The 23,348-nt window shown below is 35.8% G+C and overlaps 4 protein-coding genes across 6 annotated transcripts; 3 read left to right on the top strand and 1 right to left on the bottom strand.

Annotated features, from left to right (window-relative positions):
• Positions 1–1,152: 1,152 nt before the first annotated feature.
• LOC149403588 (uncharacterized) lies at positions 1,153–2,570 on the top strand. Its single transcript, XM_089610097.1, has 2 exons — positions 1,153–1,934; positions 2,245–2,570. The coding sequence occupies exons 1-2, from the start codon at positions 1,538–1,540 to the stop codon at positions 2,259–2,261; spliced, it is 414 nt and encodes a 137-aa protein (XP_089466223.1). The 5' UTR covers positions 1,153–1,537; the 3' UTR covers positions 2,262–2,570.
• A 1,551-nt stretch (positions 2,571–4,121) lies between these two features.
• LOC149403589 (uncharacterized) lies at positions 4,122–9,721 on the bottom strand. Of its 2 annotated transcripts, XM_089609062.1 has the most exons (3): positions 9,514–9,721; positions 9,227–9,236; positions 4,122–4,547 (listed from the first exon to the last, which is right to left on the bottom strand). In XM_089609062.1, the coding sequence occupies exons 1-3, from the start codon at positions 9,706–9,708 to the stop codon at positions 4,324–4,326; spliced, it is 429 nt and encodes a 142-aa protein (XP_089465188.1). In that variant the 5' UTR covers positions 9,709–9,721; the 3' UTR covers positions 4,122–4,323. The 2 variants fall into 2 exon arrangements, with proteins under 2 accessions (XP_089465188.1, XP_089465187.1); XM_089609061.1 differs by lacking the exons at positions 9,227–9,236; positions 9,514–9,721 and having other exon boundaries at positions 4,122–4,594.
• Positions 9,722–14,003: 4,282 nt separating this feature from the next.
• Positions 14,004–21,978, top strand: LOC149403590 (Calmodulin-binding transcription activator protein with CG-1 and Ankyrin domain). 2 transcript variants are annotated; one of them, XM_089608869.1, is made up of 13 exons: positions 14,004–14,246; positions 14,584–14,718; positions 14,808–14,923; positions 15,364–15,452; positions 15,586–15,631; positions 15,738–16,152; positions 16,624–16,754; positions 16,833–16,917; positions 17,383–17,540; positions 17,621–18,267; positions 19,649–20,228; positions 21,139–21,447; positions 21,802–21,978. In XM_089608869.1, the coding sequence occupies exons 1-13, from the start codon at positions 14,228–14,230 to the stop codon at positions 21,889–21,891; spliced, it is 2,820 nt and encodes a 939-aa protein (XP_089464995.1). In that variant the 5' UTR covers positions 14,004–14,227; the 3' UTR covers positions 21,892–21,978. The 2 variants fall into 2 exon arrangements, with proteins under 2 accessions (XP_089464995.1, XP_089464994.1); XM_089608868.1 differs by having other exon boundaries at positions 14,005–14,246; positions 17,329–17,540.
• Positions 21,979–22,035: 57 nt separating this feature from the next.
• On the top strand, positions 22,036–23,195 carry LOC149403591 (uncharacterized). Its single transcript, XM_089608870.1, has 2 exons — positions 22,036–22,495; positions 22,567–23,195. Exons 1-2 carry the CDS (start codon positions 22,379–22,381, stop codon positions 22,960–22,962), a joined length of 513 nt encoding a protein of 170 aa, XP_089464996.1. The 5' UTR covers positions 22,036–22,378; the 3' UTR covers positions 22,963–23,195.
• Positions 23,196–23,348: the final 153 nt, after the last annotated feature.

Raw genomic sequence — 23,348 nt, forward strand, 5'->3', positions numbered from 1 at the left:
TTTTTCAACACACTTTGAAAATCAATTTATCGTTCTTCTTAACTCCGATTTATGCAAAGAAATAACCGATCTTATACCTCTCACAACGAGAAATAAAAATCAACCATAACATTTCAGTTTTGATGAGTGAACTCCACTCGAATATTTTTCACAAATCAACCTATCAAATAATATTAAATACTTTTTAATATCATTAATCCATAATATTTCCAACGCCACTTTTTTACTAGTGTTTTTCGTTAAGTTTTTTTTTTTACTTCATGGACACACAATTAGAGACACGATGTGCGCGCGCGTGAGACAGCTATATATACTATAGTGAGAGAGACACAGAGAGAGAGTCAAAGATTTGTTGATTTTAATTCATTGTTATTTGAAGAAGTTTATATGCTCAATTATTTGGGATTAGAAAGACTGCCAACTCTTTTTTACATGATTGCTTGCGTGTGAGTGATTCACGTAGTATTATATTCTTACCAATCTAAGATGTAGACACGTTTTTTTTTTATATATTCAATTGAAAGAAAGATTAGTGCTATTTAATTTAGTGATTTTATTCATTATAAAGCATATCTATGATTAAGATTCCTCGATAATCTAATACTTCAATTTTTTTTTTTTTTTTTTTTTTTTTGTGTTTGTACTATTTATTATCTGTTTTCGTTATCAAATTTCACATTTATACGTTATTTTATCAAATACTACATTTTTACGTCACACGTGCGGGGAGAGAAGAATGGAAATCCAGAGAGGTAAACCTTTTTTTTATCATGGGTATTTTAGTCTTTTATGAAACTCAACTAAAATGAAACTGTAGGAGTAAATTGTAACAAATTGTAAATACCTGGGGTGATTATGTTATTTAGTTAAAATTATGAGGATGTATGTGATTGTGATATACTTATGTTTTCTCTGTAAATTTTGGCCGCAAAAGAGAGTTAAGAGAAGAAGATAAGGTAACACGTCACTAAACGGTCCCACATTATCACCACCACCGATTCGGCAATATCCACATCGCGTGTCTCGCACGCGCTACGTTTCTCTGCAGGCCTTTCAATTCAATATGCACTTTTTTTTCTTTTTTTTTTTTATCTTTCCTTTTCTTTTCTGTATATAAATAATTGATCGTGACTTATCTCGTAAGTCGTAACCCAAAAACAACGCAAAGAAAAAGAAAAAGAAAAGGAAAAATACAATTTGCGTTACGGCTTCAAATTTCTGAATTAAGAGTTAAGAGTTAAGACACAGAGCTTTGTAAGAAAAGAGAGAAAAAGAACACCTTTGAGATTTTCTCGGGAAACAAACAAATACAGAAAAGAAAAGAGAAAAAACTCTCCAATCAAAGAATCGCCAATTGGATAGAGTTTCCGAGTTTTTTCATTCTTTCTTCTTCTTCTTCTCTCTCTGATCTATCCATTAGCCTCGATTTTCTCAAACCAAACAAGGTTTATAGATATCTTAAGGTTGAATTTGAAAATAATTTCTCGCGAACAGAAAAAAAAAAAAAAAAACAGAGGAGAGGAAAATTGAAGGAAATATGATGAGGAGAGATCAAGATCAGAATCACAGCCACAGAAACAATAACTCAGGCGTTCTCTACGAGCTCTCGGCTCTGGTTCTCAACATCCTCCGATCTCCTCCGACTCCGATTCCGTTCTCCGATCAGTCCTCTCCGCCGGTGATTCCTCCGTTGAGGCGATCTCCGGCGGCGCAGATCTCGCCGGCGGGATTCGCGTCGCTGATGCTAGGGATTACGCTCGCTCTGATGCTCTGCGGATCGGTGACCTTCTTCATCGGGTTCATTCTCATGCCCTGGGTTCTCGGCCTTGTTATGCTCTTCTATGTCGCAGGGATTCTCTCGTCTCTCTCCATGCTAGGTCGGTCGATTCTCTGCTGCGCTACGGGCTCTCCGACGCCGCGAAAGGACGAGCCTGGTAGGTTTGACTTTCCTCTTTCCGTCTCAGAATTTAGTTAGGGTTTGACCTTTTCGGTAATAGAATAGTTATCGTCTTTGGTTGGAACGAAGGTTGTGAAATCTTTTGATTTTTGGTTGTTTGATTCGTCGTGTTCTGAATTAGGTGTAAGTTAGGTATTATAATCGTCAGATATGGCTTGATATTCGTCACTGAATTACTCTGTTTTTCAACTGCGTAGTTAGTGATGATACGATCTAATCATTCCTAATTACACACTGTAATACTAATTCTTTAATTTAATTTAATTATTTTTTGGTGGTTTTCTCAGATTGGAAAGTATTATGAGAAAACTTTGCTCGCAAGTCTCTCAACAGAGTTGTGATGAAGAAGAAGAAAAATGAAGCAGCGAGAGGTTGTTTTTGGTTTTGCTGCCACGGAACGGAAGTTAAGTTTTTATTAATATATATTTGAGGAATACTTCTTCAAATAAAAAAAAGATAATTATAAATCAAGAAACACGAATTGTGCATAATTTGTCTTTTTTTTTGCTTTCCTTCTCAACGTGTTTTACTTTACTTATATGATACGATGCGATATGTTGATATATGGCTTCTTCTTTAGTTGAAATATTGAATCAAAGAAAAGCTTTCAATACATTTCCTTTCAGTACTTTTCGTTTCTTCTTATTTCTATGTCTGCCATGAAGAATTGAAAATCTCATACCTCATATGGATCATAATATATTTTTTTTTTACCACGACCATAACGTAGAAGGTGAGATATTATGTTGATTTGATATCATGTTGTGATATGTATTCATTTGAAGATATTAATGAAAGATGTGACCAAAAGTGGGGTAGATATGGGAAAGTTTACAAAGGCTCAACGAACCTTTTTCTGTTCATCAAAACAGAGACTCTCATTGACCAGTTCCAATATATTGGACCCCAGTTTTGCCTTAATTCTTGTGGCTGACGTGTATATATAACATATATTGGATTCTATATCTATCTATGTGCGAAAACTGTAAACCCACAAGATTGGCTTTTGTTTTTTTGGGGATAGGTGGATTTTGAAGTTCTTTTGCAGGTTTGGCCTTTATTCAGAAGTGTTACCGAGTTGTCATATATTCATTGTTATAATTTATCTATATAGTTTCTACAATCTTCTTCTGTCAGCAAGTTGTGTTGTGTGGGTCCCTTAAAGCTCTCAAATCTGAAACAGTAGTTGGATTTGGTCTAGCATTTGTTTATTACCCGTGAGCCAAATCCATGAAAATACATTGTTATACCTCTTTTTCCTCATCAAACAAATTCCATTTCAAGAAACTAAGGTCAGTCCTTTTAGGCTAAACCGTCTTAGCCTAAAGTACGCTACACGTGAGTACGTGACTAACTTATGAGATTTGTTCTTAATTTCTTATCACCCAAGCAACAATCAACTAACTAATGAATGACTTCTAACTTCCTCAAGTTAAGACTCGAACGTTAATCGAAAATTCGCGAACATCCGAAACAATGATCGAAATACTGTTACCGTTATCGTTTCGGAACTCAGATTTTGCTGGTATTCGGTGTTAAGCCAATGGTATACCGTCGAATACATAAAATGAAAAGATAAATTGTGCCGCTGAAGTCTCAAAAGCTTCTTCTCGAGTATTGCGCGCGCGAAATAGCATATCACGACAAGGGGAAGACTCAACTATTAAAAACAAAAACAAAAACAAACACGACTAGACGAACTAAATGAAAATGAATTGTGTCGTGAAATGTGGAACGTGAAAAATGAATCCAATTACTCATTTCAACATAGTCAAATTGGTAACGATCATTTAGAACGGAATTGTGGTGTGTAAAAACGTAAAAGTTTCAGCCATACCGATTTCTAATGCCCATGTCGACTTTCACAATTTTATGGTTTTTAAATTAACACCTATAAACCCTTGTTCAAAACTGTCTAGGTTCACAATTTGGTAGGTACAAATTTTAATTATTCTTACTAATACTTGTGAAATAAATTTTAAATAAATAGGTACGCTAGGTACTTTCTTCTATAAAATCTCCCAAATCTCTCCGTAATTAAACAAACCAAGCCCATTCCATGAGTTGGCAATGGCATATTACTCTATCTTTTTGTATCTTATAATACTAGAGGCCACGAAGTCCTGTTTATAGTATAAAATTTCAAAATTTCAACCAACTTGGAAAAATAAATAAACAAAGTAAATAAAACAACGTAAAATAAAAACAATTGGGAACACCTCAGGAAATGCCTCAACTTTGCACACAATCAATGATCACAAACAAAAAAACAACACCACTGAACCAAAAAAAAAAAAAAACCAAAAAACAAAAGCACAATTAATAAACATGAATACACTAGAAGAAAAAGAGGTAATTAAAAATGATCATCCAGTGTAGATATGTACACCAACAGCGATGAGCAATATAGTGATGAGTCCAAAGAAAATGACCGTGTGAACCAGAATCGAAAGACCACTTGTTTGGAAATTTCCAAATTCGACCACTTTGTTCCTTCCCGGAAGCTGAAACAACAGTCCTGGGCTCAGCAAAACAAATAGCACCACCGCTATCACCACCGGTCCCCAATCTGCCATTCTCTCTCTACTCTCTCTCTAGAATATTATATATACGTGTGTATCTGTGGTGGTGTATATGTGTATGAGTGTATGATGTGTATCTATATATATAGAGAAAGAGAGTGTTTAGATATGGAATCAGTGTACAACAAGAAAACCATTTCTTTCTTTCTTTGTGTGTGTGTGTGTGTGTGTGTGTCAAAAAAGAGGTAATTGAGGTGTGTCACGGTCGGTGGATTTCTGGATTTTTCTCCTTGGGAATTTTGTTTCACACAAAATTATTACAAAATATTAACGTGGCAGAATCAGGAACTGGTCTGTTTCAACAAGTCATCGTTTTCTTGGTTAATACGCCATCATTGTTAGGGGACTTTGGGAGTTATTTTAAATTTTTAACTTAAATCTAATCGCTTTCGTTTGTCACTTTTGTTTTCTCTTTATTTAATTAGACAATGGAACGGAGGAGAAAACATTCTCTTTTCCCGCATTATGTGATGGTGATTTGTGCACCAATTTTTTCTTTACATATGTATGAAAAAAAATAAAATAAAGGAGCATTAAAAATAAACGGAGAAAACTGTGAAAGTGGTACTTCACATATTTTAATTGATTATTTCACACGGCTTATAAATTGAGATCGTGAGTTCAATTTCCATCGATAGCAAAATTGTCCTGAAAAAATAAAAATAAAAAGCTCGACACCCTAAAAAATTTCCCATTCTTTAGTAATGACTATTAATGTATAATTAATTGAACTTTTTAAAACTGTTTATTCCTCAAAGCAAAAGATCAATTATTTGTTGAAATTGTCATGTAAATTAATTCATATGGAGACTTGTGCGTATAGGCCCCAAAAAAGGCAGTGTCAAAATTTTCAAATAGGGAAAAAAATAAAATTCAAACTTGATTTTAAGTTTATTGGTTTAGTTTTCTTGATGTTTACGTTTTATTTTTTATTTTTATCACTTATAGTTTCATTTCGAACAAAAAGTTCAACTTTGAATTATAAATCTCATCGGTTGAGCAATGTCGCATTTTTAGACTTTATAAATCTCATATGTTCAGCAATGTCGCATTTTTAGAATAGAATGTGACTCGAACATCGGATTTCTATCCCTTTTTAGTGTCTCCCTTTGTCCCCTTCCAATTATATTATCCCATGACATCATTAGTTAACTTAGTTTTAAATAAGAAAATATATAATAAAATAAAGAAATGAAGTAGTTTATTTTGATCGAAGGGAAATTAAATGAGTTACAATAATAGGACAGACGATCAACACCAAGTGACAATAATAGGATCGACTCTATCATGTGGCATTATGACAAGAAGGGCATGTACTCGGTGAAGAGTGGTTACCACCTAGCCATGGAAACTAACGGAGAGAGACCTGAGGCCAGCTCATCAACACCAAGTGTTTCTCCCATCTGGAACCGTATCTGGGCGCTCAAACTCCCCCCAAAAATAAAGATCTTCATGTGGCGCGCCTGCAAGGATTTCATTCCTACTCGAGCTAACCTTGCGGAGAGACACATCCCAGTTTCTCCTAACTGCCAGCTCTGTGGTGGCCCGTTGGAGTCTTCACATGTGCTTATCTTTTGCCCTCTCGTCGAAGCTGCTTGGGAGGAATCCCCCTATGCCTGGATTAGAGATCTCCACCCACATCGCCATCTGCGGGACATCCTCACTGAGCTCGCCGGGTCTCTGCCAACTCGTGACATTGCGTTAATTTCCATCTTACTATGGGAATGTTGGAATCAGCGGAACAAGCTCCTCCACGGTGCAGCATACAAGAATCGAGGAATCTTCCACCGAGCGCTGAATCTGCTGGAGGACTACGAGCTGTTCACCCAGGTGCCAGAACAACCGGCAAGACTACCGGCGCCGTCTCTCTGGACGCCACCATCTACGACCCGGTGGAAACTCAACGTCGATGCAGCTTTTCCGAGGTCAGGAGCGCGTATGGGAATGGGGGGTTGTATTCGCGACGGGACCGGGAAGTTTGTAGCTGCCTTCAGCAGGACATCCGTCAAGGCTACCTCTGTTCTGGGAGCGGAGCTGGCTGCAATCCAGGCTGGTGTTCAGTTCGCCAAAAGCTCGAACTTCTGGCCATGCGAGATCGAATCTGATTCCAAGGCCGCAATCACTCTGCTCCGATCGACCGAACCAGGTGCCAACGAGGATGGGTTCATCATAGAAGATATCTGGTCCATGACCTCTCCGGGCTACGGGTTTTTCTCCTTTGTCAAGCGAAATGGGAATAAAATTGCCCATTATTTTGCTCAGTGTAATCTCAATAATTGTTGTCCTGGGACTTGGTTTGAAGAGCCCCCCCTATTGTATCACTGATCTCCTTGCAGCCGATTTGGCTTAATAAAACCAGATGGGTTTTTCTCAAAAAAAAAATAATAGGACAGACGATCTTGCTATTTTATGTTCTCGTAGTCAATTTTGGAATAAACTATTTTTCGAGAGCAACTTTATCAAGACGATCTAACATGGGCTCTTAAGAGTTAAATGGTACAACTTAGAAGAACCGGATGAACGAGCCATTTAGCTCAGTTTTTTTAAACTAATTTTGTTTTTTCTTAATTAGATTAATACTTTTGCCATTGTTTAGCTATGTTTTTCTCCCGTTTTGTATATTTTTTTTAGTTTTAGTAAGTCTTATACACTTATCATGCCATTTTAAGCTTAAATCGAAACAACTCTTTAGGTGTTTTTTTTATATATATATGTTTTTATAGTTTTCTTTGATATTATAGGTATTTCATGAGCTAAAAGTGTTTGAGGGCAATGTAGTAAATTTTGGGATGATTTGAAGACTTTTTGAATGAGTTAGAGCAAGTTAAGAAACACGGCTTCTTCTTCTACATGATTTTAGATTATGAAGTGACGATATTGGATGAATTATTTTCACCATTGGATAGAGTTTTCTCTTAGCCTTCCAATTCATGTTTATTTACGAAAATCGGACATCAGAGCAAGAAGTTTCGACCGATTCAAAATTATTGAGCAGTTGTCCATCTTCTTCGCAGTATGGTCAACGTATGATCGCACCTGATGCCCAAAAAGGTTTTTTTTCGCGAATTTCTCGATTTTAAAGTGTTTTTTGACCCTAACATCTCATCTAATGTACAAATAACTCCGAAAATCATCTTAAAACCCTATATATACGAAATTAGGCCCCAAAAATACATCTTCCCCTATTCATTTGAGTTTTGTTACGTGTGTTTTGTTACTTTTGAGAGCTTTTGGAAAATGAAAAAGTATTCTTCGACGGAATTGACAATCAGACGATTTCTTTTTCTCCGAATTCAATTGTTTTTCTTTCTTCTCTTTTTTGTTTTTTTTGTTGCACTATAGATATTTTTGTACATCATTTTTTAATTGATTATGAATTTGTTTTTGGTTTTATTGCTTGCTCTTTTACTTTTGATTATTATTTTATGTTTAGTATTGATTATGAATTTGTTTCGAGGCTATATTTTATGGGGTTGCGATGTAGCCCGAACCGATACTAATGCGTTGATGAATCTTTAATTTAGTCTATTGCTCGTTCCCATATTGTTTGCTTGATTATTAGCCGTGCATATTGTTATGTTCATTGATTAGTTACATTTGAATTGTATCTAGGATCGTTTGTTTTTTGAGAAAGTAAATTATCGTGTTTTTGCTATAATCATCATTGTTTACATAGGTTAGTAGAAAACTCTAGGCGATAGTGCAATCGTTTGAATATTTGTTCTTTATGCGTGTGATTGTTTTAACAGGATTAGAAACCGAGTGGATATTAATCAGTTAATTGCATAGGTTTGCTAGACCACTCGATAGAAGATAGTGAATATTTTAGAAAAGGTGATATTGGTAACATAAGAACGAGGGCAACAATAGGCAAAATATGGATATTAAACGTAGTCGCTTCGTGGTGAAGTCATGATCTTACTTTTTCTTATTATTTAAATTCGTTTGATTTATTGTTTTTTGTATTTGTTTAACTTTTAATTTAATCGTAATAATCGTTAATTATATTTTGAAATCAATTCGTATTTCAGTTAGATTAAATCGTTAAAATTATTAGTATTTGTGAGATCTATACTCATAATTAATGTATATTATATCATTTGGTCGACGTGCTGAGAATTTATCGCAAAAGTAACCACGTTCAGCAATCTCTTTGTACTATGCCATTGACATGTTTTTTTTCGGTTTATACCTTATGAGTTCTGATAAAGTTGTCGTTTTCTTTTGGTTTCTTGTAGGCTTTGACCGGTTTCTTTCTATTTTTATTTTATTTTTTAGAGCAAATTGGTTCTTTGCTTGTTCTCTTACAAAGATGTACGGTACCAAGAGCATCTCAACATGATATATCATATAGCCAAGCAACCAATAATTGCTCAATACGAAAATTTGTTTTCTTCAACAACAAAAAATGTTTTTTTTTTTTTTATATTAGTGTGATAAATTTTTTTTGGGTACAAAGTGGAGCAAAGTACGTCCACAAAATAAAAATGGTTTTAGTTTATCCGCTGATGATCAAAGCCAATGGTGTTAAACCGGACACGTCATCCTTAACCATTAATTTATTTCAAATCCCCATTTGTTGAATACCGACCTAACCCAACACCTCACATGACATGCATTATTAAGCTTCACATATATCGATATTATATTATATTACAACATGTGTTTCTGATACATTTTGTTTTACGTCCACAAATCTTGATCATTTGGTGGCCGTGCTTAAATATTGAAAATATCATTACAAAAAAAAAAAAAAAAAGGCGAATGGAAATACTATGTCTTTAATTTAATCGCTACAACAAGTTGCATAAATGACACAAATCAAAGCAACAGAGTAATGAAAACAAAGCTGCATAATCATGAATCATAATAGTATATAGTACCATATAAGAAAAAAATAACATGCAATAGTAAATTGTTTGTATTAGTAGTATAGATAAAAAAAATAGAAACATATATTCAAGAGATGTAAACATGGAGTTTAATGGCAAGGACAAAGATAGAAACGAGGGCAAAATAGAGAAGAGAGTGTATCATAATTGAGGCACCACTTGTCTGGAAGTTTCCGAACTCGACGCAGCCGTGCCTTCCCGGCACCTGAAATAGTAGCCCCGGCGTTAGCAACACAAACAGCACCGCCGCCACAAATATCGGTCCCCAATCCGACATCTCTCTCTCTTATTATGTAGTAAGCTTTGTTAGTTACACTGAATATATGTGACAATGGTATTGGTAGCACATATTTATACGGAGAGAGAGATATAGAGAGAGAGAGAGAGAGAGAGAGAGAGAGAGAGAGAGAGAGAGAGAGAGAGAGAGACTACTCTTTTTTTTTTTTTTTTTTTTTTTTTGAGGAGTGGACTACTTAATTAGTTAATTTCACTCCTGCCACAAAATATCATGTTTTGTGTGTGTGTGTGTGTGTGTGTGTGTCGTGGCACGTGATTATGGGATATACGATGGGGTTAAGCATAACTTGTTGCTTAATTATGCCGTTTGCTCTTTAAATCTCTGACAAGACTAACCGCCCAATTCAATTCCCAACTTTACTTGGCTATGTTTTTTGTTATTTTTGAAGTCATTTGTGTTCTTCTTATCAACATCTCATATTAAATCTAAATATTTATTCAGGAAATGCTGCGTTTTATTGTTAAGTGCACTCGGATTTCAATTTGTATGTATTTAGATAGAGAAATAAAAGGCACATTGGCATATCATGACCGCTTTTCAATTTATAATAACACTTTTGCACCTTTTTCTTATTTATCTAATATTTTTTGCGATTTTCTCTCTAGATTTGTAATGTTCTTTCAATCGCAAGCGATTTTTTTTTTTTCGAAGTTTCTCTCGCCTTCACATGACTAGGTTGATTAAAACACTAGTTTAAGAAAGGGAAAAAATGTTAATAAAGTTAGTTCCAATTTTAATTTTTTTTAAAAAAAAGCTGTATTTAATTTCTACAAGGAACACACGTCTCTCGTTGCGCCCTTCATCGTCTCTGAGTGCCTAGAAACAGCACTGGACGATGTCGTTGGAAGCTATCAAAGATAACACAGTGAGATAAAATCGATGCATTCCTCGAGATCCCATACCGAAATGAGATACTCGTACGAAGCACCAATCGAAATGACGGTGTAAAGACGTTTGATAGTTCTTTATATACGATTTAAAAAAAAATATAAATAATTTCTTTTGATGATCCATTAAATTGGTATTTTTTAGTTGAATAAAAGTCAGTAAATCAATCCTCACATTTACTATCATGTGCCTATCACTAGTAGTAAAAACCTATGACATCGGCATGAATTGATCACTGGCATTAACTATCATGGATTGACCGTAGGTATCGAAGATACTCGTCACTGTAGGAAAGTACGAGAGAAATGACGGTAAATTGAATCTTTCGAATCCTATCAGTTTGGGCAGACCCGACCCTTGCCTTAGGCAACTTAGGTTATTGCCTAAGGCCCATAATTTTTGAGGAAAAAAAAGGCCTAATTTTAATTTGATGTTAACTTTTTAAAGACCCAATATCGGACTTCCGTCACTGCCTAGCGATAGTGTGTATACTACACATCCCTTGCAATTGAGAATCTCAAAAGATTTTGATGTTTCCGTATGTGTGGCACTGATGTTAAAGAACACCAATATTGGGCTTCTTCACAAGAAATAATAAAAAAAAAGCCCAAATTTTGAGGTGGAAACATCAAGGCCAAAAAGCCATATTGTCCCTTTTTTTTTTTTTTTGGAAGTTAGTGTATTGATAGCGTCAAGGCCGTCAAGGTATTTAGCTATCAAGGTATTTAGGAAGATTAGATCTTAATAAGTAAGAATTAAGGTCGGAGATTATACTTCTAAAATATTTTATTGTTTTTTGATATTTTTTTTCTTTAAAATGGCCTAATATTTTATTCTCGCATAAGGTTTTGGAATGTATTAGGCCGACGCTGAGTCCGGGGTGTTTCATTATGATAACATTTTTCGTTCCTTGCCCATGAATGATCATTTGGAGACACACGAGAAGAGATTGGCCACGCACGCGAGCGGTCTTCTTCGTAGTCATTTTTTACAATAGAAAGACGATACTATACCATGAGAGTGAATTGCCAATTTTAGTAATTCTTTTTATTGATAATAATTAGTATTAGTGTCAACAACTCCTTGAGTTATTTGTTAGAATTTTCAAATATGGGTAGATTTTTTTTTATTTTTAAATTTCATTATTATTCTTAGTGTGGGCATATATATTATAGTATAAAAGCTTAGCACCTAAACAATAATTTTAGAAAAAAGTGAGTGCTTATAAATATATGTTATTTTTGTCTACTACTAATTAAATTAGTTTAGTGCGATTGATTGTTATTCATACACATTTACAGCACGTGTATGTAGTTGTTGGCAGTTGCACAGCTAAACAAACACGTCCTTTTTTATTGATGATATATTAATATAGTACATTTTCATTAAATAATACGGATAATATTACATTAGTTTCACGCCAAAAAAGGGTACTATATTGCATCAAATATACTAAAATAATATTTGTAGGCTTCATCTCAATTCTCTTAAGTCTTAACAAGTGGTTGGGGGTCCCACACTCTGGTGAGAGATCTGCATCAGCGTTGAAAATTTTGAAGGGACGAAATGAAATGTATTATTCATTACTCTAAAAATATCTCCATCAATATTCTACACTCTAACCGCATTCAATTGCATCGAGTTTATTGTTTCGGATAACTATTGATTAAATAAATTTGGAAACAAGATGACCAAAGCTAGCTCCACTATAAAGTTTAGATTAGAAAAAGTCTTATTTTTGTTATTCCACATGTCTATTATATTCTAGTACTTCGTAGACCAATAAGGCTTCACCGTGGAAAGAAATAGAATACTCATATCATTGTATCCTTTGACTTTAGCAAACTAAACTCACTCATCTCTCTTATTCAACTCAATTCATTTTCAATTTCATATTTTTCCGATTCCGTTTTAATTGTTATTGTGCATTTTTATGGAATTTTTGTGGTGATTAGAACCAAAAGCTCTCAATAAAACTCGAAAAAAGTTCCTTCTAATATTATTCTTTTCAAATCTTATTATTATTTTAGCTTACTTGCTTTTAAGCACGTCTAAATTTGAATATTTCCGTTGAAGAAACAAAATTCCAATCTTTAACGATCTGAAACTTCCGATTCCACTAAAGATCGAAATAATATTTATACTTTGATAATTTTTTATTCATACATAACGTCAATCATTAACAACCGAAAACTTTCAATTGCACTTAATTATATTTCCAATGTCCATCTCAATTGCCTAGGAATATTAATTAAAATACATATAATAGTAATATTTTTTTTTTACTATTTTTTTTATTACAATGTTACTTAATTACTTAAAACATTAAAGTTTAAAGAGTTATTGACAATAAAAAATACTCAATGTTTTTTATTTGTTGCAATTTAAATACCCATTCTTTAAAAGTTGCAGAAAAAAATACTTAATGTTGCATTATCTTTCCACCGTTACTACTTGTCTGTTAAAATGGATGGAAGGACATATATAAGTCATTTAAATTAGTAAAATTAAAAATAAACTTAATTTTTTTATTAAGTTAAAAAAATAAATTAAAATTCTATATTCTCTCATCTCCTCTCGTTCCTCACCATGAGCATGAATATGTATATTTATATATACGATCTTTTTTTAGGAAAACTTCATGTTAATAGCATTTTATTTATTATTACTTAATGTTGTAGAAAATAAATAATTTTAAATTAAAAAATTAAATAAACTTCTTATAGCTCTTTATTTATTATTAATTTAATATATTTGTAATTTATTTTAAAACAAAGAGTATTCAAACTTTTTCGGTATTAAAATAAATAATAAAATAAACGAAAATGCGTTAAAAGGGTCAAGAATTTATGCCAAAGATAGAGAAAAAAAACTATTACTTTAAATTTTTTAAATATTATAAATATATGATGTTTATTTTTTTAATTTTGCTCATCTAGATAGGTTATACGTGTATTTCTTAAATGACAAATAGTAACGATGCAATGATATTCTAACACTGAGTATTTTTCTAGCAATTTTTTTTTAAAAAAAAAGTATTAAACTGCGACAAATAAAAAATATTGAGTATTTTTGTCGCTAATAACTCAAATTTAAATAAAACAAAAAAAATCTTTAAACTTATAATAATTTGGAATTTTACAATACAACATTCCAAGCTTTCACTAATCCACCGTCTAAATACAACATTCCAAGTGTTCACTAATCCACTGTCTAGGATAAAGACGGCAAATTTACGAGAATATCCCCAATCCGGGACCCACCACTGTAGATAATCTATAGAGCAATGATCAGCTGCTTCTGGGTCCCATTTCCCAATTAAATAAAGACAATCAAACAGACGATGAATAATCGATTCCGTATCAATTATGAAATATCTTTTCGTTTTCTTAGGAAAAAAAAAAAAGCTGTCTTTGTAGTTTGTAGCTTTGTATGAATCAAGTGTAAAAATACAGTAAATTGAATTCTTTCTCTCCCAAAGTAAAAAATAACCCCTCTTTCGTCTCTCTTGTCGGTTTCGATCCCACAACCTTGGACCTCTCTCTCTCTCTCTCTCCGATCGCTCTTCGGTTGAATTGAAAGAGCGAATGAGCGAATCGACTTCTCGGAGATGAGTTCGATGATCTCAGGTTAGTCCGTCCGTACATAAGCAAGGTCTTTTTTTCTAATTACTTTTCTATTTCTCTCAAAAGTCTCGAGAGACGCTAAAAAGCTACAAAACTTGGTGTTTATGTCCACGTAATTTCGGCGCTAACAGTCTTTCGCTAAAGAAAATTGAATAATTGGGGGTTTAGGGTTTTTGACCTCAAGAAGTAAACTTCTGAACTCAGGATTATGTTTTTTTTTTTTTTTTTTTTTTGCCTTGGTGATCATGTAAAGTATGTTTAGTCCTATGAACAGAGATTAATTACAAGCAGTGAATTACATATAATATTGATGATCATTGGATTATATTATTCCCATCAGAATCAGCAGAATTCGACATAAACGAGCTTGATCAAGAAGCCAAATCCCGATGGCTAAAACCCGCCGAAGTGCATTTCATTTTGCAGAATCACGAGAAGTACAAGATCACTCAAGAACCAGCCAAACTACCAACCAGTAATTTTATCTTTTTATTTATTTATTTTCTGATTTGTTGTTGTTGTTATCTTATGAGAATTCTGTATTGGATTGTTCTAAAAAAAAAGGCGGGTCGTTGTTTCTGTTCAACAAGAGAGTTCTTCGGTTCTTTCGGAAGGACGGGCATAATTGGCGTAAGAAGAAAGATGGAAGGACCGTCGGAGAAGCTCACGAGCGCCTCAAGGTTTGCCTTTGGATAATCGTTCATTATGTCTCTTGAAATTTGTACTAAAGAAAATGAGATGATAGGTTTTTGTGAGGATTATAAATGATCGGAAAAGTTAGGTGTCTTAATCAATAATAGGGCATTAATTCGTACTAAAATCTCACTTCTGATGGTGTCTTGAATACCTTCAAAGTGTGTGAAATTAATGTGGGGACCTGAAATAATTTTTGGAAAATTGTAATGCTTTACCCTATATTGTAGATATTTTTCGAAATCTACACCGAAATATGAATAAATTATCAGTTTTGCCCTCAATTGTGATATTTATTCTAAGCTCTCCTGCAAGTAAATTTTCTGCCTCTATCTGTATAATCTAGTAAAATTTTAATATATTTCTTTTTTTGTTATCGATTTACAATTTTTTGTTTGCTTTACCCTACTTTTTCTTTGATTTGAAGGTCGGTAATGTTGAAACATTGAACTGCTATTATGCACATGGAGAAGAAAACAACAATTTTCAGAGACGTAGCTATTGGATGCTCGATCCGTAAGTATTCTATTCTATTATTATACTCATATATTATTTTTTAAAAATTATTCAATAGCAATGAACTCAAGACTACTAGAAAATAAATAAAGTCCTCTAATTTCTTATCGAATTTTTATTCTTTTCGACACAGGGCATACGAGCACATTGTCCTCGTTCATTACAGAGACATAACCGAGGTTTTTTTTTATTTATTTATTTGTTTCTTAATTTTTTTCTTATTGTTTTTAACTCGAAACCGCTAAAAGTAATTCCCATTCTGATTATATTATTTGCGGTTTGCAGAGCAATTCCAATTCCATATCTTTTGGCGAGCCATCTCCGGGGTCGTTATTGTCTTTCACCCAGAGTCCCACCAATATCTCCGTGAGCGACTATCAGAGCCTCACGAGCCCCGGCTCCGGTGAAGTCAGTTCCGATATCGTCATCCTAACAAACGGAGCCGCCGATCATCATCGTCACGGAATCGGTACGAGCGGTTCTGAAGTCAGCCACGCTCTGAAGCAGCTCGAAGAGCAGCTGAGTCTCAACGATGACACTCTCCAGGATTTCGGAAGCCATGTCGAAGACTTGAAAGCTTCTTCCGAACTAATGGGATATAATAAAGAGGAGGTCTTTAACCGAGATCAGCTTGCGGATTTTCGCGAAACGCAAAACATGTCGCAGAATGACTATTACGGTGGATTTCTTGGGTTGCAAGGTTAGTATATTCTTAATTTCTAATGCCATGTTCTGCTTCTCAAATACATGCATTTAAAGAGGGCCAATTATTAAAGATAGAAGAATTTTTAGAATTTTGTTGATATAATTTATAATTAAAAAAAAAAAAAAGCATTTAAGGGTAGCTGAATCATTAAATAATACAGTAAGATGATACCTACAAATTTTATTGTATTGTATAAAAAAATAAAACTGAATTGAAAGCCTAAAACGCAAAAGCTTATGTACCTAATGTCTCACGCTGTATAGCTTGTCCCTTTGTTCATCTTCCTTTTTTTTACATACGTTTATTAAAAGCATCTAATTATATATTATTGAAAGCAAAAACCGTGTAGGTAAAATACCAAGTATATATACCAGAAAACACAATGCAATGTTTTGTTTCGACGGGTTTATCAGCATTGGAAGAAAGCAAAATAAAGCTTCTTTTTTTTTTTTTTCTTTTTCTCAGGTAATGGAAGTCAGAGTCAATACATTGAGCAACCGCTGTATTCGTATGAAAGAAAAGAGTCTTTGTCTTGGAAAGACGTCTTAGATTCGTGCGAAGTGGAAAAGCAAAGTGATTTGTCATTCAACGGAAATGTGAGTATAATTATCTCTCTTTGGAAATTAATAGGTCATGCAAGGTTATCATAGAATTAACGACGGCGTGGAAAACAGGAACAAGATTTTACGAGAACCGGATCAAATGAAGTCCCGGAACAGCGTCGCTGGCAAACTTCAAGTACGAGCAGCGTCGATCACGGTACGGTTTTAGTAAAGATAATTTGTTCATCGCAATAGATACGTTTGTAAATATGTTTCATGTTATTTTAGGTGTTGAATCCTTTTTTCCCTTTCCCTTTCCCTCGTTTCGTTTCGTTTCCCTTTCCTTTTTTTTTTACTCTCCCCCGAAGAGCTTCAAATGGTTGACATCATTTCCCATCGTCTTTTTGGCTGAACATGCCAAGAAAAAAAACATCTTATTTCGATTGACTCTCTGATGATCTCTCTGTTTCCCATTCCCCGTCCCTGAAAATTCACGAATCTCGCGTGATTAGAGAAACCAAACAGACCGTTCGGAATATCTGTTAGCAGCGAGTCTTAACCGAAAAACCATGCCATGTCACATGCATTATAGTTTCTCTGACTGATTGACTATAATCTTCGTTATCAGCTTCTCCGACAATGGGTCAAGAAGTCAACAGTTTGAAATTTTCTTCCACGTCAGGAATCGGTGTGTCCAATTCGAGCTACTACAGTATGTTGTATAACCAGGGCCAGATCGGATCTTTCGAGTCCGATCTAAGCGTCATCGTTTCGCAAAAGCAGAAATTCAAGATCAGGGAAATATCCCCCGCATGGGGTTACGTTTCCGAATCCACAAAGGTACATCACACACACGAACCCATATATATACATATATATATTAGTAGAGAATACAATAAAGATTATATTATTTTGTGCAGATCATCATTGTCGGATCGTTTCTCTGCGACCCGTCCGAATCGACGTGGAATTGCATGTTCGGCGACGTGGAATCTACTCTGGAGATCGTCCAAGAAGGCGTTCTCCGCTGCGAAGCCCCGCCTCGTTGCTCTCCCGGGAAAGTGACTCTCTGCGTCACTTCCGGGAACCGCGAGTCTTGCAGCGAGATCAGAGAGTTCGAGTATCGGCTCGATCCCGTCGTACCCGATTCGTCTCCGGCGGAGTCGGAATCGACGAGAAGAAGCCCCGAAGAGCTTCTGTTCCTCGTGAAGTTCGTTCAGATGCTCTTGTCCGAGAACAAGAGAGAAGACGCGGCGGACTTTGACTCGTACGCGAATGTGATCGAGGCTCTCTCGTTCGGTGGCGGATCTTCGGCCGCGACCGTGGACTGGCTCGTCGAGGAGCTTTTGAGGGACAAATTGCAGAGTTGGATATCTTCCAAGTCGTGGGAACGGCAGAATCAGACAACGGATTGCTTGCTGTCCAAGAAAGAGCAAGGGATTATTCACCTGATTGCCGGGCTGGGCTTCGAGTGGGCCTTGGGCCCGATCCTTAACCTCGGAGTCAGCGTGAACTTCCGCGATATCAAGGGCTTGACCGCTTTGCACTGGGCAGCTCGCTTTGGAAGGTAAATAATAATAATAATAATAATAATAATAATAATAATAATAATTTTCATTTTCTTTTGGCTCACATAAATGGTAAGAGTAACCGAGAATACAAATTTTATTGATGATAAACTCGAAAATAAAGCCAACCGACTGAAATTGTGATACGAACTTGAATATTCGTGTTAACGAAGATATAAAAGGGAGGATCAGTGCGATGGATAATCTCTTCCTCGTACTACTCTAGTTTCATGGTATTTTATCTAATTCCTGGTATTAATAGGCTAACTTAGCTTTTTAAGTATTATGTTTTTACCCCTTGCTCATCTGCTTATTATTATCATTCTCTTTTACTTATGTTCCTAACAAATTACTAATACCCTTAATCTTGTGATAGGACTTCAGGCAATGGAATAATTAGTCAATTGTTAGGTCGAAATTATAGGATCATTCAGAGTTATTGGTTTATAAATAGAAGCCAAAAAAAATCATTTAGGGGGGGAATTGAGTTCCCGTTTCTGTCGAATACCCGGGTTTATCTTGTATTGTCTTCATGGTTTGTCGATGGAATTCGAAGGTTCTTATCATACATTGAATGTTCGACCCTTTTTTGTAACCCGTTTTCTCACCTTTAGCTATCACATTGTTATTCCCTCGTATTTATAGGCTAGTTAATGTTCATTATTGTATATTAACTCCTTACTCGACTATATCTAAGTTCCTAACAAATCATTAATTTATCCTTATTCTTATGATAAAATATTACAGAATGAAATAATTAGTTAACTGTTAGGGTCGGAATAGTTTCCATCAAGGACTTGTTAAGTCTCTATAAACAGGCCTAAAATCATCACTTAGTGGGGAAATTAGTTTGGTTTTAGGGTTTCAGCCTTTTGGTAGAGATCCCGAATCTGTCGAATACCCGGGTTTATCTTGAATTGTCTTCATCGCTTATCAATCGAATGTACACTCTGGATTGTACCTTTTTTAAAGTCGGCCAATTTTCTCACCTTTAATTGTCAGTCCTTGGTTTGATAATGCCAGGGCATCGTGGATTTTAGTCGCGTTAATGCCATGGCCTCGTGGAATTTAGTCGGGTCCAACCCAGACAGCACAGATATATATATATATATATATATATATATATAAACCCCCCCAAATTTTTTTTTTTAAATTCATTTTTTACCCAATTTTTTTTTCTTCTTATTTTTACCTTAAAATTTTACAAATTAGCCCCCCCTGAAAAAAAAAATCACTCGAGCCCCCTCCCATCAGTTTAGAGTCTGGCTCCGTCCCCGTATATACATATACATATATATACATATACATATATATACATATACATATATATATATATATGAATCAATATGACACATTACCTGGTTTTACGATTGGGCACAGGGAAAAGATGGTGGGAGCGCTGATAGCTTCGGGGGCCTCGGCGGGAGCGGTGACGGACCCGACCTCGGAGAACCCGAGCGGCGAGACTGCGGCCTCCATCGCGGCGGCGAGGGGCCACAAGGGCCTGGCCGGCTACCTCTCGGAGATGTCTCTGACGAGCCACCTGTCGTCCCTCACCCTCGGCGGCGGCGGCAACGGCGGCGGCGAGACGGAGCTCTCTCGCGGGTCCGCCGAGGCCGCGGCCGACATGACCGTCACCAACCTCGCGGCGGCCCACCACTCCGAGGGAGACCAGGCGTCGCTCCGCCGCACCCTCGCGGCGGTGCGCAACGCGGCCCAGGCGGCGGCCCGCATCCAGTCGGCCTTCCGGGCCCACTCGTTCCGGCGGCGGCGGCGGTCGGAGGAGGAGGAGGAGGACGACTTGTGTGGGGGCGAGATGAGCGCTCACGAGATTCGGGGGATCTCCAAGGCGGTCAACTTTCGGAGCAACTCGGCGGCTCTGTCGATACAGAAGAAGTACCGCGGATACAGGGGACGCAAGGATTACCTCACCTTCCGCCAGAACGTCGTCAAGATTCAGGTTCTTTTTTTTATTATTTTTTATTATTATTAAATTAAATTGGCTATGTAAGCCACCTAAACTATATGAATTGTAAATTAGCCACCCTTTGGTAAATACTTTGTAAATAACCAACTTGCATACGTGGCAGCCTATTAACTACCTTTTTTTAGATGTTTGACCGAGTTAAATAAGTCTTTTACTAATCTGTTAATAAGTTAACCTGGCTATTTACAAGAAATTAACCAAAGATGGGCTATATCTCATTTCACTATAACCGTGTGGCTATATAACTTAATAACCCTTATTATTATATTTGGGACCCGGGAAATTTTAAGAAAAATGAAAATTCTTTGTTATATTTTGAATGACAATGGATTCTCAGTTTTTTTTTTTTTTTTTTTGCTCTCACACACACATTTTCCGGGTTCCAAACAGACCCTTATTGAAGCCTTTTTTGTTTTTGGAAGTTTGATTTTATGCTAGGGGAAAAAAAAGGGTCAAATTTTGAGTGGAAATCAGAATCCTTTTTCCTGTGTGGATGTGCTTTAAATAAGGGGAAGTGGAAAATTTTGTAGATTACTTGTGATGTTTTTTTTTTTTTTTTTAAGGAAAGTAAGATCAATAGTTGTGTTCTCTGATTTTTTTTTTTTCTTTTTTGCAATCCAAGAAATACTAGGGACACGCTATACATAGCCAGGTTACAAGCATAGCCTTACGAATAGAGGAGTCTTCTAATAAATTTGAAAAATAGTCGAAGATTTGTCTAAAATTAAAATTTAGGGAACAAAAATACTTGAGTACCAAGTGTCGGTAAAATTTCTGACACTGTCGATAAATTTAAATGCGTAGAGTGGAAGATGTTTTTTGCTAAAAAAAAAAAAAAAAAAAAAGTGCTAAAACCTAAAATTCATGTCGATAATTTGTGCAGGCATGTGTGAGAGGGTACCAAGTGAGGAAGAGCTACAAGGTGATATGTTGGGCCGTTGGCGTGCTCGAGAAAGTGGTGCTGCGCTGGCGCCGGAAAAGGCACGGCCTACGTGGCTTCCGACCCGAAACGGAGGACGACGCCAGCGAGGACGCCGCCAGCGAGGACGAGGAGGACCTCCTCAGATCGTTCCGGAAGCAGAAAGTTGACGCGACGATAAAGCAGGCAATCTCTCGGGTCATGTCTATGGTCAAGTCCTCCGAGGCTCGCCAGCAGTACCACCGCGTCTTCGAAAAATACCACCAAGTCAAGGTCACACTCAAACTCAGCTTTTTTTTTTTTTTTTTACAATTTTATACGAGTTTATAAGCTAAAACTTTTAAACTTCAAACAGTTTCTTGCAAAGAATAATTAAGACTTATTATTATTATTTATAGGGTCCATCTCCTCATTTTAGAATTATCTGATTAGTGTATAGAATGAACCTACTAAATTTTTTTACTTCAATAATATGTAGTAGCTGAAATTTCAATTTTACTCGCTTTTCGTTACATAAGTGTATTACAAGGAAAACCCTCTCTCTTTAACTCACTTCATTTGCATTTTGGTATTAATTAGGGCCTATTTTAAAAAATGTATTATTTAAATGATTATGATTATACGCAGGCGGAGATTGGAAGCGCGAGCAATGAAACAAGCGAAGCGGCCGACATTTCGGACTTTTTCGATATCGACATGCTTCCATTTCCTCAGTAACAATTCCTTGGAATATATGAGAGAGGGACGAGAAACAAAAAAAAAAATGAAGATATTTATTTGGTAGATCATAGTTTGATTTTTGTACATAGCAAAAAGCGTATGATATTGATATTATATAGAAGCTAATAAGCTATGGTGAATGTTTTAGTTTGGTGCAAAAATGCATGTATTCCTGCGTTACTCTTGTGCATATATTTCGTGATTTTTAGTAAATTGACATGTATTGTTTTGCTATGAATATAATAATAATCACGATTCACGAGTCCCTCTTATTTTTCAGTCAGTGGAAAAAATTAGTAAATGTTAATTTTTTTTTTTTTTTTAAGCCTTTTAAAGAACGGAAAAGAGATCCACGATCGTCAAGATTCCACGTGTGATAAAGGTAAGATAAGACACGTCAGCAGAAAGATAGTTTTGAGATCGTATCTCATAATCATCCATTGCCATCCCAAATCCAAGCCAGTCATTTTAATCATCATCATCCATGGATTCCGAGAAGAATCAGAAGCTAGAGCTTCTGAACGAGGCAATCAAGAGAGTGATTGAAGAGAAAAAAACCGACGATGATGACCAACTCTTGCTCTCCAGATTGCTCTCTCAGGTTTCAATCTCTCTCTCTCTCTCTTAATCAATTCAATTCAATTCAAACGGAGTTTCATATCATTTTTCCAGGTGGAATCGCTGAAAGAAGAAGAAAAAGAAGAAGGAGAGAGTTCGAGTTCGAGCGATGAGGTGATGGAGAGAGAAGACGAGATCGTGAAAGAGCTGAGGAACGTGAAGAGGCAAAACACGGTGACTCACTGGCTTCTCTCCGGCGTGATTGTGTTGATGCTGCTCTGGCAAATCTCCGAAGTGTCTCTCGTCCTCAAAATCAAAGGAGTCAAAGACGGTCTTACCAACCATTTCCGGGGCGTCGGAGATTTCTTTAACAAGGCTTTCAAGCGCCGTCTCGGCGATGAGATCGCCGGAGTTCTTCATCCGCCGCTGCCGCCGCCGATCGAGATTCCCGACCTTCCTCAACTGGAGATCCCGGCGTTGGGTCTGAATGGTCACAGAGAAGAAGATTGAGAGAGAGAGAGAGAGAGAGATTCTATTTCGTGTTTTAATATTTTTATTCAATGAAATGGTTGTAGTTTTGAAGGTATCTTGGGTTTGAGTTTAAGAAAATGTGCAACTAAAATAAGAAATTCAATTGTTTTACTTTTTCGTTAATTGTTGGAAAAATGAATGGAAAATGAGAATCCAAGTGAAGGCAGCCATGTATGAAATGAACAGCTCTATCTTTGCATCAAAATCTCCTTTGATTTTCAAACAGATTGGATAACTATTTAATGTCACCTCGCCTTTTCTTATGAATTTCATTTTCCAAGCTTCAAACATAGCGTACATATGAGTGAGCTAAAGAAGACATCATATTTATTGGAGTAGAGAATCGAGAATATAGAAGCATAGTC

Source organism: Urtica dioica, chromosome 3 (genome assembly GCF_054948205.1).
Source record: "Urtica dioica subsp. dioica isolate 48M chromosome 3, U.dioica_male_clone48M_v1_H2, whole genome shotgun sequence".
Classification (NCBI taxonomy): Eukaryota; Viridiplantae; Streptophyta; class Magnoliopsida; order Rosales; family Urticaceae; genus Urtica; species Urtica dioica.

Coding starts and splice junctions, on each gene's coding strand:
- LOC149403590 (XM_089608868.1), top strand. Junction 16,153..16,623: donor TGGATTTCTTGGGTTGCAAG/GTTAGTATATTC, acceptor TCTTTTTCTCAG/GTAATGGAAGTCAGAGTCAA. Junction 16,755..16,832: donor ATTTGTCATTCAACGGAAAT/GTGAGTATAATT, acceptor CGTGGAAAACAG/GAACAAGATTTTACGAGAAC.
- LOC149403588 (XM_089610097.1), top strand. CDS start 1,538: ATGATGAGGAGAGATCAAGATCAGAATCACAGCCACAGAAACAATAAC.
- LOC149403589 (XM_089609062.1), bottom strand. CDS start 9,708: ATGTCGGATTGGGGACCGATATTTGTGGCGGCGGTGCTGTTTGTGTTG.
- LOC149403591 (XM_089608870.1), top strand. CDS start 22,379: ATGGATTCCGAGAAGAATCAGAAGCTAGAGCTTCTGAACGAGGCAATC. Junction 22,496..22,566: donor TCTCCAGATTGCTCTCTCAG/GTTTCAATCTCT, acceptor TCATTTTTCCAG/GTGGAATCGCTGAAAGAAGA.